General features: G+C 39.0%; 1 protein-coding gene across 2 annotated transcripts in view; it reads left to right on the top strand.

Annotated features, from left to right (window-relative positions):
• Positions 1–1,094: 1,094 nt before the first annotated feature.
• Positions 1,095–18,305, top strand: part of ACSM5 (acyl-CoA synthetase medium chain family member 5) — a 59,382-nt gene continuing 42,171 nt past the window's right edge. For both annotated transcript variants that reach the window (XM_053554804.1, XM_053554803.1), the window contains exons 1-3: positions 1,095–1,247; positions 2,627–2,845; positions 17,276–17,486. In XM_053554804.1, the coding sequence (XP_053410779.1) occupies positions 2,642–2,845; positions 17,276–17,486 (415 nt within the window). In that variant the 5' untranslated portion in view covers positions 1,095–1,247; positions 2,627–2,641. The remainder of the gene's footprint in view (positions 1,248–2,626; positions 2,846–17,275; positions 17,487–18,305) is intronic.

Here is an 18,305-nt window from a genome sequence, read left to right as displayed (position 1 = left end):
ACTTTGTACCCAGAGTGTCCCAAATCCATTTATGTACACCTGTCACACACGGAAAGCCTCAGCACAATAAAATCTGGCAGATAAAAAATCATCACTATGTGTAGTTACTTATACTCATTAACTGGACAAATATTTATTGAACTATTGATGATAAGGTGCTAAACCACATGGAAGGAACAGTCCTGGCAGAGAGACCAGCCAGCTTGAGGCAGGAGGCAGGGCTGTGTCACAGCCAGCTTGCAGGGACACTCAGAGACAATTGCTAATGTGCAGGAATGTTTCCAGCATGTGAAAACTTTGGTAGCTTGGAGTTGGTTATGCTGGGAGTAGTCATACTTCTGATGCTGGCAAACGCTACAGGTCAGAACATTTTGTGATGTTGTGCTCAGAGAAGCCGTTTACTATCAGCCAACTGTAAACCAAAACTTCAGAGATCAAACAACAAGGAAACCAATGAAGCTGGAGCAAAGCGAGCCCGGAGATGAGAGGAGAAAAGATCATGGGGAATCATATGGGACCTTGAAGACTCTTGTCAGGACTCTGTCTTTGACTGAGTGAGACAGTCTGCTGTAGGAATGTTTTTTTTTTTTTTTTTTAACAATTTTGAACTGTGTGCAATGACTTTATTATTTTGTGTTTCATTTACAGAGTTTGTGTAGCCATGACCATGGTCCAAATATACAGCAATTTCTATTACCTCCAAGAGTTTCCCAATCCCTTGCAGTCACTCCCCAGTTACAGACCTGGCCCTGGGCAATCAATCGCTCCTTTGTTTTCTACAGAGGCAGAAAAAGAACAGGGTCTGACTCATTTTATCATCTCTATTGTATCCTTTCTGTTAAAACATGAAGTTTGTCTTCTTTGTTTAGATGAGGCAGTGATCAGAATTTTCAGGAAACACACTAGCAGCATGGGGACACCTGGCAGGCACTAAAGCAGGAGTTTGATCTTCTAGCCACTGTGAGCAGCCACAGTGAATGCTGAGCTCTGAGAAAAACTTGGCTGGAGGCCACTCTCACTGGCTCAAAGTGTCCTGGCAAGTTGAAGCAACTGTGCCCACTGCTGGCTTCTGGCCCCGCCCATTCTTAGTTGCATTTGGGGCTGAAGGTCCCTGGGGAGGCTGAGTCAGCAGCCTGCCTTCACCAGCCTGCTGAGGAAGAGGAGTGTTTCCAGGCTTTCAGGTCGTGCCCTTCAGCTAAAGCAGACCAGAGAGGCCTCCTGAATAGGTAGCTGGATTTAAGAACAAGGTAATTCAGAGAGAAACTCTTTAGCCGAAGGTGTCAGCTTCCCTCTGAGGGTTTTGCTGATTAAGCCAACAAAGGCCAAGGCCTGAAATGGCCTTAGAGACTCACATTATCAGCTGCCAAGGGGTCTGAGGAATCTAGGGGAGGGAAAACAGGAATGGATCTGAGGCAGAGTTTAGGAGAGGTGAAGGGTGTTGGGGAGAGGGAGCTTCCCAGGCCATAGGCCTAGCGTCGGCAGCCACAACAGAGGGTGCATCTGTGCTTTTCTGGGGGGGGCGTGATCTGGAAGGAAGCTAATTTCCCCTCCAAGCCTCACTTTTTTGGGCAGTGTATGATTATCTATAAATGGAGAAAATAACATTTACAGCAGTTATTATAAGGATTTAGTGAAATAATTATAAAGTACCTTAAAAATCCCTGGTTCACAGTAGGCCTTCACTAGACAGCAGGTGTTATTGTTTTTCTTGTTATGACACATTATTACTGATGGTTCTTATCACCATCAAGAGGAAGGTGACACAAGGAAACTGAGACTGGGGATGCAGCCCTTAGGCCACCGCTTCTCCAACTTTAACCTGCACAAGGGATCCTGTTAACCTACAGATCCTAATCCCACAGGTGTGGGTGGGCTCTGGGGTTTTACAATTGCAACAAGCTCCCAAATGATAACTACCACTGCTGGTCCAAAGACACTGTGAGTAGCAAGACAGGAAAATTGTATAGTGGATGACAGCAGCCGTGTGTGGCTTCTGAGCACTTGAAATGTGGCTGGTCCAAATTGAGGGTAAAATATATATCAGATTTTGAGGACTTTGTACAAATAAGGGTACAAATATATATCAGATTTTGAGGACTTTGTACAAAAAAAAAGAAGGAATGAAAGAATGTAAAATATCTCGTTAATAATTTATTTGTATGCTGAATACATGTTGAAAAGTGTAAGTTAGATATATCTAGTTAGAGAAAATGTATTATCATAATTAATTTCACCTGTTTCTTTTTACTATTCTTAATGGAAGTGTTAGAATATTGTAAATTGCACATGTTCTATTTCTACTGGACAGCACTGCCCTAGAACTGTCTTTCCCTTTGTCAGGCCAGTTCAGGTTGGGCCAAAAGCTTATTGAGGATCCCTTTTGAAGGACTGAGCCTTGAAAACTAGGATCTAGGTGACTGACCTCGGGCCAAATGGGACACACAGGCAGTGGGAAGTGGAAGGGATGGACCTCAGGGTCAGAGAAGAGAAATGAGCTATGTCACACAGCAGAACTGAGACAGGAGGCTGAGAGCCTATTCTATAAGTCAAAGCATATTACAGTCATTATCAGTGCCAGCCACAGGCTTCTCCCAACCTGAACTTTCTTTCCTCTCTTTGGTGACAGACAGGAGAAGAAAACATGAGGCCATGGCTGAGAGGCCTGGTCCTCCAGGCACTGAAGAACTCCCGGGGATGCTATGGGTCTCATAGGCATCCACCACCTCCACCTGTCCCTCAGAAGGTTGTGGCCACCTGGGAGGCTATCAACCTGGGGAAGCAGCCTATGCCTGAGTATTTCAACTTTGCCCATGATGTGCTGGATGTGTGGAGTCAACTGGAAAAGGTGAGGCCTGCTCTGTGCTTAGACTTCCTGTTGGGCATCTGAGGTTGCCCCAGGAGTGCCCCAAGGAGACTCAAAGCTACAGGACAGCTTCATATGGAAATGTGAACGGTAGAATTTTTCTAGTCCTAAAGTTTACGCTGTTGGCATTTAAGTCTTAGGGGAAAGACCAAAACCAAAAAGAAACAAAAAATTATCACCAAGTGTGAGCCTTAGACATACTAGCCCAGTCCCTGAGGTGTCTCATATTCCCGAGCCCAGATCACACAGTGAAATGGTTATATCCCTTTTGATACATTCCTAGTTGTTCCTACCAAGTGAAGAAGGAAGTTTTGCTTTGCTGGTGCTCCGTTTTGAATCTATCTCTCTCTCACTTCTCAGGCACTTTCCTTCTACATAAGGAGAGAATGGGGCTCAAAGCTTTGCACAGATCATAGCAGACACATAAATTGGAATAAGATAATCCCGATTTCTCTGTACATATTCTTCCTTTATTTTCCCTTCTATATGTGTCTGTCACATTTTTGTGGTTAACTTTTATTTGTGTTATGAAACTAACTTTTCAATACAGAAAGGGAATATGAAATTTGATTTCAAAGATATTTACTTATATTAATTTTAAGATGAGATTGTTTAAAGAAAAGAATATGTAGAAGCAAAAGACATCGTTAGCAGATATGATAAACTTATACCATCAAGTAGATACGATGAAACTTACAAAGCTCTGGTGAGTATGATTGAGACATAAAAGTAGGCTTTGCAGTTAGATGGACATGGTTCCCCCATATATTGAAGTGTGACCTTGGACAAGTGCCCTCCGTGTCCTGAATTTCAGTTTTCTCATCTATAAAATGGGAGTTATGTCACAGACCACTCAGACTTGCGAGAATTAAATGAGAAATCTATGTAAGAGATGGAGCCAGATGCTCCATTCCTGTCTACAAAATCTAAGCTTTTTTTTTTTTTTTTTGTCTAAGGTGCATATCCTTAGAAGACTTCTCCTAATAATAAAAAAGCAAGATTAAGTCACATATAAAAGGTGGAATTAGGTACCTTCAAAAATTCTCTGCTCCATGAAAGCAACAACAACACCAGAAAATATTGTGAGAATCAATTTATTTAGAACTCTGGAAACCAACCAGAAACTTTAGCCACACAATGATGTTAATGAAGGAAATTGGATGAATCTCAGTGAGAATAGTGAGCTTTGTGGCATTTTAACTTGTCCTAGTTTCAATCTCTATTTTCTAACTATACGGTAGCCTTGAAAAATAACAGCCTTCATTCCTGGTGCAGCATGGGAGAGGGAGCAGAATGGAGTTAGAGTTTTTTCAAAGTTTTATCCCTGAAAAATTATCACTATTTGACTTGTCTAATGATTCTTTAGAGGATCTCACGTGTATAGGGATTCTATCCCCCAGTGTATGTCCTTGTTTGGTTTATCAAAGATTAGGTGGTTATAAGATGTTAGTTTTGTATCATGGTTTTTTAATTCAGTCCAGATGTCCATGTCTCTATTTTTGTGCCAGTACCATGCTGTTTTGATCACTATGGTCTTGTAGTACAGCCTAAAGTCTGGTAGGCTGATTCGCCTGACTTTGTTTTTATTGCTAAACTTTGTTTCTATTGTTCCCTTGACATATGCAGCTCTTTGCCAGCCTAAGCAGACACAGTACCCCACCTCCACCAAATAGAAAAGAAAAACAAAAATACTCTAAATCAAATCAAAGCAAACAAACAAAAAACCTGAAAGGATAAAATTGGGGGAAAAACAAATAAATGGGCAGGAAAACTAGCAAAAAATGAAGTTATTATTAAAGAAGGTAATAATGAAAAATTATATTTACACAAGAAAAATGAAGAAAAAAGAAAAAGAAAAATATGGTGGGGAAAGTTGAAGTAAAAAAAAGAAGACATTAATACATTCCTTTTGGAAAGATGTTTGGAGAACACTTAGAGATCTAAAAATAGATCTGCCATTCAATGCTATAATTCCTCTACTAGGTATATACCCAGAAGACCAAAAATCACATTATAACAAAGATATATGTACCAGAATGTTTATTGCAACCCAATTCATAATTGCTAAATCATGGAAAAAGCCCAAGTCCCCATCGATCCACGAATGGATTAATAAATTGTGGTATATGTACACCATGGAATATTATGCAGCCTTAAAGAAAGATGGAGACTTTATCTCTTTCATGTTTACATGGATGAAGCTGGAACATATTCTTCTTAGTAAAGTATCTCAGAAATGGAAGAAAATGTATCCAATGTACTCAGCCCTACTATGAAACTAATTTATGGCTTTCACATGAAAGCTATAACCCAGTTATAACCTAAGAATAGGGGGAAGGGGCAGAGGGAGGGGAAGGAGGGGGGAGGATAGGCGGAGGGAGATTGGTAGGATTATACCTGTGGTGCATCTTACAAGGGTACATGTGAAACTTAGTAAATGTAGAATATAACTGTCTTAACACAATCACTAAGAAAACGCCAGGAAGGCTATGCTAACCAGTGTGATGAAAATGTGTCAATCTGTTTATAAAACCAGTGTATGGTGGCCCATGATCGCATTAATGTACACAGCTATGATTTAATAATAAAAAACAAAAAGAAAAAAAACCTAAAAGCTATATATATATATGTGTGTGTGTGTGTGTGTGTGTATCTTGATGAATATATTGCCTGGGCAACAGGTGATCTTCTTGGGTATGAGATGCTAATCACAATGCTAATATAGCTGTATAAGATGGAGACTGAACACCTCTGCTGACTTCTTTGCCCTCAGACCCCACAGGGTTGAGGGGCTGAATCTCTCCTCAGCCTGGTTACTAGACACACCTCAAACTTTCCAAACCATTACATTTGGCTAAACAGATGCTTTCCCAGGAAAGCATGTGTTGCTGGGATCTTTCCCAAAGTAGCTGCCCACTTATCAAGTGGTGCCAAAACCTGCCTTGCTGTACACCTCTGAGGGTCCAGACTCAAAGCAGCTCTCCCACTGTCAAACACTGAAAGCTCCACTCTTCCATGATGTCTCAGTCCTGGCCTCTGGGCACTGTTCAAAGTCACTTGCTCACTACCCTAAGGTCTCTCCACAGGCCTCGCTCTAGGACCCTGAGGGCAGAGCTTGCAGGGCAGCTCTCCCACCATGGCTGTGCATAGCCCATGGCAGAACAATGAAACCTCTGTTCTGGCCCAGTGTTTCAGTCCCAGACTCTGGGCTCTGTTCAAAGTCACTTGCTCACTCACCCAAGGTCTCCCAAGGTAACTCAACCAAGTGTCCAAGTCCAAAAAAACAAAACAAAAAAACCTCAAAACAACTGTAGGGAGGGCCTTCTCTGTTTGCAAACTCGCAGCCGCCATGGCCTCAGACTGAGCACAACCACTTACCACATCTCCACTGCTTTCACCCTCCTCCTGGGGTCCAGAAGTCTCCTGCTGCTTCCCTGTGTCCCCAAGTGCATATTTCTTGGAATAGCCCACAAGTCAGAGGTGCCTTGAGTATTTTCTCCCCAGTCTCACCACACCAAGTTGCAAAAACTGTTTTTTGGCCACCATCTGGCTCCACCCCAAGACCCCACTTATAAAAACTAACTATATTTGAACCTACTCAGAGCTCAACTAATGAGAAAAGCCTTTTCCCTGGGGGCTTTATCAAAAATAAGCAAATATTTTATGGTTTCCTAAGGTGGTGGATAATAGGTGGGATAAACAACAGACAAACCAAAAAGCTAAAAAAGAAAATTTGTGGAATGAGATGTCTAGAGGAGCTTTGAAAAGCTCCATTTTTTTTTTTTTTTTTTAATGAAAAGAAAGAAAAATCTTTTTTTATTTCAAAGGTAAATCTCTGGTTAAATGTTTTCAGCCCAAAAATCAAAAAATTTTGTTTTAGTACATCTGTCATTATGTCATAAACTTACATCATAAAGTTTACAAAGGGATAAATTGTTCTTGTAAATGAGTAGATTCAGACAAACGTGGAATGAATTTAAAAATGTTAGCATGTATTTTCCAATTAATTTTCTATAAGTTACATTTTTTTTTTTGACGTATTTATATAGCTATTTTTTTTTTTTTTTATTGTTGGGGATTCATTGAGGGTACAATAAGCCAGGTTACACTGATTGCAATTGTTAGGTAAAGTCCCTCTTGCAATCATGTCTTGCCCCCATAAAGTGTGACACGCACCAAGGCCCCACCCACCTCCCTCCTTCCCTCTTTCTGTTTCCCCCCCCATAACCATAATTGTCATTAATTGTCCTCATATCAAAATTGAGTACATAGGATTCATGCTTCTCCATTCTTGTGATGCTTTACTAAGAATAATATCTTCCACGTCCATCCAGGTTAATACGAAGGATGTAAAGTCTCCATTTTTTTTAATGGCTGAATAGTATTCCATGGTATACATATACCACAGCTTGTTAATCCATTCCTGGGTTGGTGGGCATTTAGGCTGTTTCCACATTTTGGCGATTGTAAATTGAGCTGCAATAAACAGTCTAGTACAAGTGTCCTTATGATAAAAGGATTTCTTTCCTTCTGGGTAAATGCCCAGTAATGGGATTGCAGGATCAAATGGGAGGTCTAGCTTGAGTGCTTTGAGGATTCTCCATACTTCCTTCCAGAAAGGTTGTACTAGTTTGCAGTCCCACCAGCAGTGTAAAAGTGTTCCCTTCTCTCCACATCCACGCCAGCATCTGCAGTTTTGAGATTTTGTGATGTGGGCCATTCTCACTGGGGTTAGATGATATCTCAGGGTTGTTTTGATTTGCATTTCTCTAATATATAGAGATGATGAACATTTTTTCATGTGTTTGTTAGCCATTCGTCTGTCGTCTTTAGAGAAAGTTCTATTCATGTCTCTTGCCCATTGATATAAGGGATTGTTGGCTTTTTTCATGTGGATTAATTTGAGTTCTCTATAGATCCTAGTTATCAACCTTTTGTCTGATTGAAAATATGCAAATATCCTTTCCCATTGTGTAGGTTGAAAAGCTCCATTTTATTATAATTACAGAAGGCAACATATGTAAGTAAGGCTGTGAGCATTCACATGGATTTGCACATGCTTTGGAAAGATCTGAGAAAACCCTAGGTGTTCACCTCTGGATGACCTTGAGTGTGGATCAAGCAGGAAATTAAAGCTAAGGCAGAGCTGTCAACTTCTGGCTGAGTGTAAAAGGTGTGCCCCAACATATACAAAGATTGGGAGATGTATTAATTCCAGAAATTTAAAGAAATATCTGTCTAATCATAGCTGACCACTAAGCTAACCAAGTAGAGACCTCACTGGCACATGCACAAATAACACACTTTACAGAATTAGTTCAGAAAAGTCACTAAACAAACAAACTGCAACAAGAAGCAACAAGAAACTTGGCAGTGGGGGGAATGGGGAATTGGGGAATCTGATTTCCAGAGCTATCACATTATGTGATTTTATTTTATTTTTTTATTAAATCATAACTGTATACATTGATATGATCATGGGGCATCATACACTCGCTTCATAGACCATTTGACACATTATGTGATTTTAAATGTGCAGTTTTTAGTAAAAAATATCAAGATTTCTGTATTTTAGTCCCCCAAATCTGTAAATATGTTACCTTATATAGCAGAAGAGACTTTGCAGATTTGATTATTTAAAAGTATTGATATAGAAAGATTATCCTGGCTCAGTGCCTGTAGCTCAGTGGCTCGGGTACCAACCACATACACCAGGGCTTGTAGGTTTGAACCCAGCCTGGGGCTGCCAAACGACAATGACAACTATAACAACAACAACAACAGCAACAACAACAAAGGGGGCAGCACCAGTGGCTCAGAGGAGTAGGGTGCTAGCCCCATATGCCAGAAGTGGCGGGTTCAAACCCAGCCCCAGCCAAAAACCGCAAAAGAAAAAACAAACAAACAAACAAACAAAAAATAGCTGGGTATTGTGCTGGGTACCTGTACTTAGGATGCCTAGGCAAGAGAATCGCTTAAGCCCAAGAGTTTGAGGTTGCTGTGAGCTGTGATGCCACAGCACTTTACCAAGGATGACATAGTGAGACTCTGTCTCAAAAAAAAAAAGAAAAGAAAAAGATAGAAAGAAAGAAAGATTATCCTGTGTTATTTGAGTTGGACTAATATAATCAAAAGTTCCCCTATAAGAAGAAAGCAGAGAGTCAGAGTCAAAGAAGGATATGTGATAAAGAAAATGGAGATTGGAGTGATATGGAGTTGTGATCCAAGGATGTGGTCTCCTTCTAAAAACTGAAATAATGCAAGGAATAGATTCTCTCTTAGAGATTCTAAAACTCTGATGATAACTTGATTTTGGTCCATTAAGACTGATTTTGAACTTTTTATCTCCAGAACTATAAAGTACATTATTGAGAGAAATTAAAGAAGACCTACATAAATAGAAAGACATCCCGTGTTCATGGATTAGAAGAATTAATATTATTAACATGACAATGCATCCAAAATTGATCTACACACTCACTGCAATCTTTATCAAAGTCTCAGAAGACTTCAAAGAAATTGACAATATAATCCAAAAACTCATATGAAAATGTAAGGGTCCCCTAGCAGCCTTTAAAAAATCTTGAAAAAGAGAAAAAAGAGTTGGAGGAATGGCACTTCCTTATTTTAAAACTTGCTACAAAGTTACAGTAATCAAGACAGGTTTTACTGGCACAAGAATGGACATAGACAAATAGAATAGAATTCCAAATCTAGGAATAAAACTATAAATCTGTGGTCAACTTATTTTCAACAAGGGTACCAACACAATTCAACAGAGAAAGAACTGTTTTTCCAACTGGATCTTCTATTCACATGCAAAAGAACAGAACTGGTCCCCTACCTCACACTACATAAAAACTAACTCAAAATGGATCAAAGACCTAAATGAAGGAACAAAAACTATAAAATTATTAGAAGAAAATATTGGTGTATATCTTCATGATCTTGCATTAGGCAATGATTTCTAAAGCACATGCAAAAAAAGAAAAACTAGATTAACTGAATGTCATGAAAATTTATAGTACTGTATTTGTATATCAAAGTGAAAAGACAGTTTTTAGAAAAAGATAGCATATATTCTAATTATTTATCTGCTATGGGTATAGTATCTACAATATATAAAGAACTCAAACTCAACAATTAAGAAATGCTCAATTGCTTTTCAGACAACACAAGTTACTAATAAATGGGTTAATTTATGTAACAGAAAAAAAAAAAGAAATGCTCAATTGAAATATAGGCTAAGGATTTCAATAGACATTTCTCTAAAGAATATAAACATATGGTCAATAGACACAGAAAGATGCTCAACATGCTTATTCATTAGGGAAGTATGTGTCCCAGTCAAAAATCCAATAATATGGCTAAAACAAACAAACAAACCACCAAGTATACAATAATAAGTGTTAGCAAGAATGTAGATAAATTAGGACCCTCAGACGTTGCCAAGTAGAAATGGCAAATAAGAAACACACTGTGGGAAAACAGTACGGAAGTTCCCCGAAAATTTAAAGATAGAATTATAATGATCTAGCACTTTTCCTTCTAGGTATGTATCCAAGAGAATAGAAAACATGTGTTCACACAAAAACTTGTTCACAAATATTCATAACGATATTATTTATAATTGTCTCAAAGTGGAATCAACCCTAATGTCCATCAGTTGAAGAATGGATAATCAAAATGTGGTCTAACCATGTAGGGGAATATTGTTCGTCCACTAAAAAGAATTTAGTACCAATGCTAAACACAGATAAATCTTGAGAATATTACACATATACTAAGTGAAAGACACCAGATATAAAAAGCTACATATTGTGTGATTCCATTCATATGAAATATCCCCCTCAGGACTTTGCCTAACAGATGCAATCAATGTAATCATGTTTATTGTGCCCTCAATGAATCCCCAACAATAAAAAAAAAAAAAAAAGAAATATCCCCCTCAGAATGGGAGAAGATATTTGCAGGTTATGTCTCTGACAAGGTCAAATAACCAGAATCCACAAAGAACTCAAACATATTAGCAAGAAAAGAACAAGTGATCCCATCTCAGGGTGGGCAAGGGACTTGAAGAGAAACTTCTCTGAAGAAGACAGGTATGCGGCCTACAGACATATGAAAAAATGCTCATCATCCTTAATCAGAGAAATGCAAATCAAAACTACTTTGAGATATCATCTAATTGGCTGCTCGGAGTAGCATCGGGCTTGGCAGCAGCTTCGAGTGTCGCAGACCGCCCCACCGCGACAATGGGGCGGCCCCAGCATGCGGGGTCTAAGGGAGTGGTGTCACTATTTCAGGACCACGATACTAGTTGATAAGTTCATCTGGAATTTCATCTACTGTACTATTGTAAATGAGAAGACTGTTCTCTGCAGCGTCAACTAATTCAGCATCTTCAGTGGCTTCTTAAAAGCATGCATCATTGTCCCAACCAACATCAGAAGACACATTTGTTGACAACTTACAAGAGGCTCCTGTCCAGAAGGAGAGTTAAAGAACAGAAATTTAGCAAGTAACCTAGTGGATTAGAGCTGCACCAAGAGAGAAGGTTGAAGAACGCACATCAACCCCACTGAGGTGAACTGCGACCCCAAGGATACAAACAAAAGGGCCTGGACTGCAGCTGGTCAGTGCTGATTCTGCAGCACAGGAGTGAGGAGAGGATGGTCGGTTGAGAGGGAACCACGCTGGAGCAGCGGTGTCCAGAGGCGCAGAGCAGTAGCCATTTTTGGCAACAATAGGGCTCACTCCCGCATATTCCAAAGTCACACCCCCGTCTCCCTGGGCAACCAGAGGAGGCCAGGCATCTTCTCAGGTGGCAACCACTGTGGAACAGATCTGGGAAGGAAATGCAGGCCCCGATTGGACAGAGACTAGCTGAAAACAAGACAGAGCCAATTAGCCCCACCACACCAAACAGGTCCCCAGTTTCTCAGGCCATAGCACTGTACGGGTCCTGAACAAAGCTCCAGGGGAAAAGTCAAATGGTGTAAAATAATCATGGGGTGGAATCAGCGGAAAAACTCTGGTGACAGGAATAACCAGAATAGATCAAACCCCCCCACCTCCCAAAGAAAGATATGGTAGATATTTGTTAATGGTAATACTCAATATGATGAGATTTCAATCATGAATATTTCTGCACCCAACCAGAATGCGCGGCAGTTTATAAGAGAAACTCTAATAGACATGAGCAACTTGATTTCCTCCAGCTCCGTAATAGTCGAGGATTTCAACACTCCTTCGGCAGTGTTGGATAGATGCTCCAATAAGAAGCTGAGCAAAGAAATTTTATATTTAAACCTAACCACCCAACATTTGGATTTAGTAGACATTATGGAACATTTCATCCCAACAAAACTGAACACACATACATCTCATTAGCCCATGGAACATACTCCAAAATCGATCACATCTTAGGTCACAAGTCTAACCTCAGTAATTTAAAGGAATAGAAATTATTCCTTGCATTTTCTCGGACCACCATGGAATGAAAATTGAACTCAGTAACAACAAGAATCTACAAACAAAAACATGGATGTTAAATAACCTTATGCTGAATGATAGCTGGGTCATAGATGAGATTAAGAAAGAAATTGCCCTAACACTCTACCCAGGGCGACAGCTTGAGACTCTGTTGCAAAAAAAAAAAAAGAAAGAAATTGCCAAATTTTTGGAACAAAATGACAATGAAGACACAAATTATCAGAACCTCTGGGATACTACAAAGGCAGTCCTAAGAGGGAAATTTATAGCACTGCAAGCCTTCCTCAGGAGAATGGAAAGAGAGGAAGTTAACAACTTAATGGACATCTAAAGCAACTGGGAAAGGAAGAACATTCAAACCCCAAACCCAGTAGAAGAAAAGAAATAACCAAAATTAGAGCAGAATTAAATGAAATTGAAAATAGAAGAATTATACAACAGATCAATAAATCAAAAGTTGGTTTTTTGAAAAGGTTTTTTCAAAACCTTTGGCTAACCTAACTAGGAAAGAAAGATTAATATCTCTAATTTTATCAATCAGAAACGACAAAGATGAAATAACAGACTCCTCAGAAATTCAAAAAATCCTTAATGAATATTACAAGAAACTATTCTCAGGAAAATGAAAATCTGAAGGAAATTGACCAATATTTGGAAGCACGTCACCTTCCAAAACTTAGCCAGAATCAAGTGGAAATGTTGAACAGGCCTATATCAAGTTCTGAAATAGCATCAACCATACGAAATCTCCCTAAAAAGAAAAGCCGGGGACCAGGTGGCTTCACGTCAGAAGTCTACCAAACCTTAAAGAGGAACTAGTACCTATATTACTCAACCTGTTCCCAAACATAGAAAAAGAAGGAAGACTTCCCAACACGTTCTATGAAGCAAACATCACCCTGATCCCCAAACCTGGAAAAGACCCAAAAAGAAAAGAAAATTATAGACCAATATCACTAATGAATATGGATGCAAAAATATTCAACAAGATCCTAACAAACAGAATCCAGCAACACATCAAACAAATTATGCATTATGACCAAGTTGGTTTTATCCCAGGGTCTCAAGGCTGGTTTAATATATGTAAATCTATAAGTATAATTCAGCACATAAACGAATTAAAAACCAAAGACCATATGATTATCTCAATTGCAGAAAAAGCTTTTGATAATATCCAGCATCCCTTCATGATCAGAACACTTAAGAAAATTAGCAAAGAAGAAACATTTCTTAAACTGATAGAGGCCATCTACAGCAGACCCACAGCCAATATCGTATTGAATGGAGTTAAATTGAAATAATTTCCACTCAGATCGGGAACCAGACAAGGCTGCTTATTGTCTTCTGCTCTTTAACATTGTAATGGAAGTTTTAGCCATCACAATTAGGGGAAAAAAGGCAATCAAGGGTATCAATATAGGGTCAGAAGAGATCAAACTTTCACTCTTCGCAGATGATATAATTGTATATCTGGAAAACACCAGGAATTCTACTACAAAAATCTTAGAAGTGATCAAGGAATACAGCAGCATCTCAGGTTACAATATCAACATTCATAAATCAGTAGCCTTTATATATACCAACAATAGTCAAATTGAAAAAACAGTTAAGGACTCTACTTCATTCACAGTAGTGCCAAAGAAGATGAAATATTTGGCAGTTTATCTAACAAAGGACGTGAAAGATCTCTAAAAAGAGAACTATGAAACTCTAAGAAAAGAAATAGCTGAAAATGTTAACAAATGGGAAAACATACTATGTTCATGGCTGGGAAGAATCAACAATGTTAAAATGTCCATACTACCCAAAGCAATATACAATTTTAATGCAATCCCTATTAAAGCTCCACTGTCATACTTTAAAGATATTGAAAAAATAATACGTCGTTTTATATGGAATCAGAAAAAAACCTCGAATAGCCAAGACATTACTCAGAAATAAAAACAAAGCAGGAGGAATCATGCTACTGGACCTCAGACTATACTATAAATTGATAGTGATCAAAACAGCATGGTACTGGCACAAAAACAGAGAGGTAGATGTATGGAACAGAATAGAGAACCAAGAGATGAACCCAGCTGCTTACTGTTATTTGATCTTTGACAAGCCAATTAAAAACATTCAGTGGGGAAAAGATTCCCTATTTAACAAATGGTGCTGGGTGAACTGGCTGGCGACCTGTAGAAGACCGAAACTGGACCCACACCTTTTACCATTAACTAAGATAGACTCTCACTGGATTAAAGATTTAAACTTAAGACACGAAACTATAAAAATACTAGAAGAGAGTGCAGGGAAAACCCTTGAAGAAATCAGTCTGGGCGAGTATTTTATGAGGAGGACACCCCGGGCAATTGAAGCAGCTTCAAAAATACACTACTGGAACCTGATCAAACTAAAAAGCTTCTGCACAGCCAAGAACACAGTAAGTAAAGCAAGCAAACAGCCCTCAGAATGGAAGAAGATATTTGCAGGTTATGTCTCCAACGAAGGTTTAATAACCAGAATCCACAGAGAACTCAAACATATAAGCAAGAAAAGAACAAGTGATCCCATCTCAGGATGGGCAAAGGACTTGAAGAGAAACTTCTCTGAATAAGACAGGCACATGGCCTACAGACATATGAAAAAATGCTCATTATCTTTAATCATCAGAGAAATGCAAATCAAAACTACTTTGAGATATCATCTAACTCCAGTAAGATTAGCCCATATCACAAAATCCCAAGACCAGAGATGTTGGCGTGGATGTGGAGAAAAGGGAGCACTTCTATATTGCTAGTGGGAATGCAAATTAATACAGTCCTTTTGGAAAGATGTTTGGAGAACACTTAAAAATAGATCTGCCATTCAATCCTATAATTCCTCTACTAGGCATATACCCAAAAGACCAAAAATCACATTATAACAAAGATATTTGTACCGGAATATTTATTGCAGCCCAATTCATAATTGCTAAGTCATGGAAAAAGCCCAAGTGCCTATTGATCCATGAATGGATTAATAAATTGTGGTATATGTACACCATGGAATATTATGCAGCCTTAAAGAAAGATGGAGACTTTACCTCTTTCATGTTTGCATGGATGGAGCTGGAACATATTTTTCTTAGTAAAGTATCTCAAGAATGGAAGAAAAAGTATCCAATGTACTCAGCCCTACTATGAAACTAATTTATGGCTTTCATATGAAAACTATAACCCTGTTATAACCTAAGAACAGGGAGAAGGGGGAAAGGCAGGGGAGGGAAGGGGGAGAATGAGCGGAGGGAGGGTGATTGGAGGGATTATACCTGTGATGCATCTTACAAGGGTACATATGAAACTTAGTAAATGTAGAATATAAATGTCTTAACACAATAACTAAGAAAATGCCAGGAAGGCTATGCTAACCAGTGTGATGAAAATGTGTCAAATGGTCTATAAAACCAGTGTATGGTGTCCCATGATTGCATTAATGCACACAGCTATGATTTAATTTAAAAAGGAAAAGAGAGATATCATCTAACTCCAGTAAGATTAGCCCACATCACAAAACCCCAAAACCAGAGATGTTGGTGTGGATGCGGAGAAAAAGGAACACTTCTGCACTGCTGGAATGCAAACTAATATGGTCCTTTTGGAAAGATATTTGGAGAACACTTAGAGATCTAAAAATAGATCTGCCATTTAATCCTACAGTTCCTCTACTAGGTATATATCCAGAAGACCAAAAATCATAATATAACAAAGATATTTTTTACCAGAATGTTTATTGCAGCTCAATTCATAATTGCTAAGTCATGGATGAAGCCCAAGTGCCCATTGACCCATGAATGGATTAATAAATTGTGGTATATGTACACCATGGAATATTATGCAGCCTTAAAGAAAGATGGAGACTTTACTTCTTTCATGTTTACATGGATGGAGTTGGAACTTATTCTTCTTAGTAAAGTATCTCAAGAATGGGAGAAAAAGTATCCAATGTACTTAGCCCATATGAAACCAATTTATAGCTTTCATATGAAAGCTTTAATCCAATTATAGCCCAAGAATATAGGGAAAAGGGAGAGGGAGGGGAAGGGGGAGGATTGGTGGAGGGAGGGTAATCAGTGGGACCACAGCTATGGTGCTTCTTACAAGGGTACATGTGAAATTTACTAAATGTAGAATATAAATGTCTCAACACAATAACTAAGAAAATGCCATGAAGGCTATGTTAACCAGTTTGATGAAAATATTTCAAATTGTATATAAAAGCAGCACATTGTACCCCATGATTGCATTGATGTACACAGCTATGATTTAATAAAAAAAAAAAGAAGAAAGAAAAGAAAAAAGAAATATCCACCACAGACAAATCCATAGAGACAGAAAATGGTTACGTGGTTGCCAAAAACTATGGAGAAGGGAATAGGGAGGAATTGTGAATTTGTACAGTGTTTCTTTTGAAGCTCTTAAAAATGTTCTGGAATTAGATAGTGATGAGGGTTACATAACCTTGTGAATATATTACAAACCAGTGAATTTTGCACTTGGAAATGGTGATTGTTATGTTATGTGAATCATATTTCAATAAAGAAAAAAAAGAAGAGGACACAGAACAGTGAAAATCATACGGTACCTTTTGCATTGAAAAGGTGGTATGGAAAGAAATATATGCTTGTGTTTACCTCAAGGAACTCCTGAAGAGTATGCAAGAAACTAATAAAATTGGTTCCTCACTGAGGCAGGTAAATGAGCAACAGGGCAGATAGGCACAAGGACCAGAGCAAGATTTCTCAATGGATTTTTTTTTTCCATATTGTTTTTTTTTTTCAAACCTTGTGGATGTATTAAATATTGTAAAAAATAAAATACATTAAAACAACAAAAAGCCCACAAAATTCTCATCAAATGTCTTCCTTTTTTTTTTCCTGCCTGCACTGTGGTCTAGGATGGGCACCGGCCCCCAAATCCTGCATTCTGGTGGGTCAGTGGCACAGGAGCAGAGGTTAAGTGGAGCTTTGAGGAGCTGGGGAAGCACTCCAGGAAGGCAGCCAACGTTCTGACAGGTTCATGTGGCCTGCAGCCTGGGGACAGGATGATGCTGGTGCTGCCTCGGCTCCCAGAGTGGTGGCTGGTGAGCGTGGCTTGTATGCGTGCAGGTCAGTACTTAGGGCTGGGATTCTCATTTGGGACCAACACAACCTGCCAGAGCTTTGCGGTGTCCACAAGGTTTGGGAGACAGAAGACAATGAACTCTCTGTGAAGTTTTGCTTACTTCCCCTCTGTCCAACAATCTCAGACATGATTGGCAGAAGCTCGCTAGGTTCACTGGGTTACATGTCCTTTGGGCTCTGTTCTGTTGGAGCAACCGTTCCAAGAAGATCAATGGTCCACTTCCCTGGACATTCATGATCACAGGAAGACCCTCTAAGGACTAATATTATAGTATTAGTATTAATGTTATATACAGCAGCCAGACAGCAATTTAATTGATAAAAACACACCAGTGCAAGGTGGTAGGGAGTGGTCAGGACTGGAGCAAACTGGAGACCGCATGCTTTGTCCATCCGGGGCAGCTGCTTAGTAATTCCAACCAAATATTTCCTTGGGAGAATGAGCACCAGTGTTTCCAGAACTTCTTATTTATAATAGAAAACTCCGGATTTTTATTTATTTATTTTTAAACCCTCTAGTCTTTTAATGTTGGCAACTAAATCGATTTTTAAAAACTCCAAGTGGGATAAACCAAACATGTTTCCTGCTATTTATGGTTTGGGACCCTTGTTTTAGTTGCTAGAGTTTTACATGGAGAATAATACAGTTAGGGATGAGAGACCTTATAACCAATCTACATTAGTGTCATTCTTAGACTCTATGGCTGTCACTGTCACAGCATTGTCCAGCTTCCAAAAGAAGGAAGAAAAGGATGAAGTAATCAAACAATAATATTAGCCCTTGGAGGGTCTTCCTGTGATCAT

Source organism: Nycticebus coucang, chromosome 12 (assembly GCF_027406575.1).
Source record: "Nycticebus coucang isolate mNycCou1 chromosome 12, mNycCou1.pri, whole genome shotgun sequence".
NCBI lineage: Eukaryota > Metazoa > Chordata > Mammalia > Primates > Lorisidae > Nycticebus > Nycticebus coucang.
This window is presented reverse-complemented; position numbering and strand designations above follow the sequence as displayed.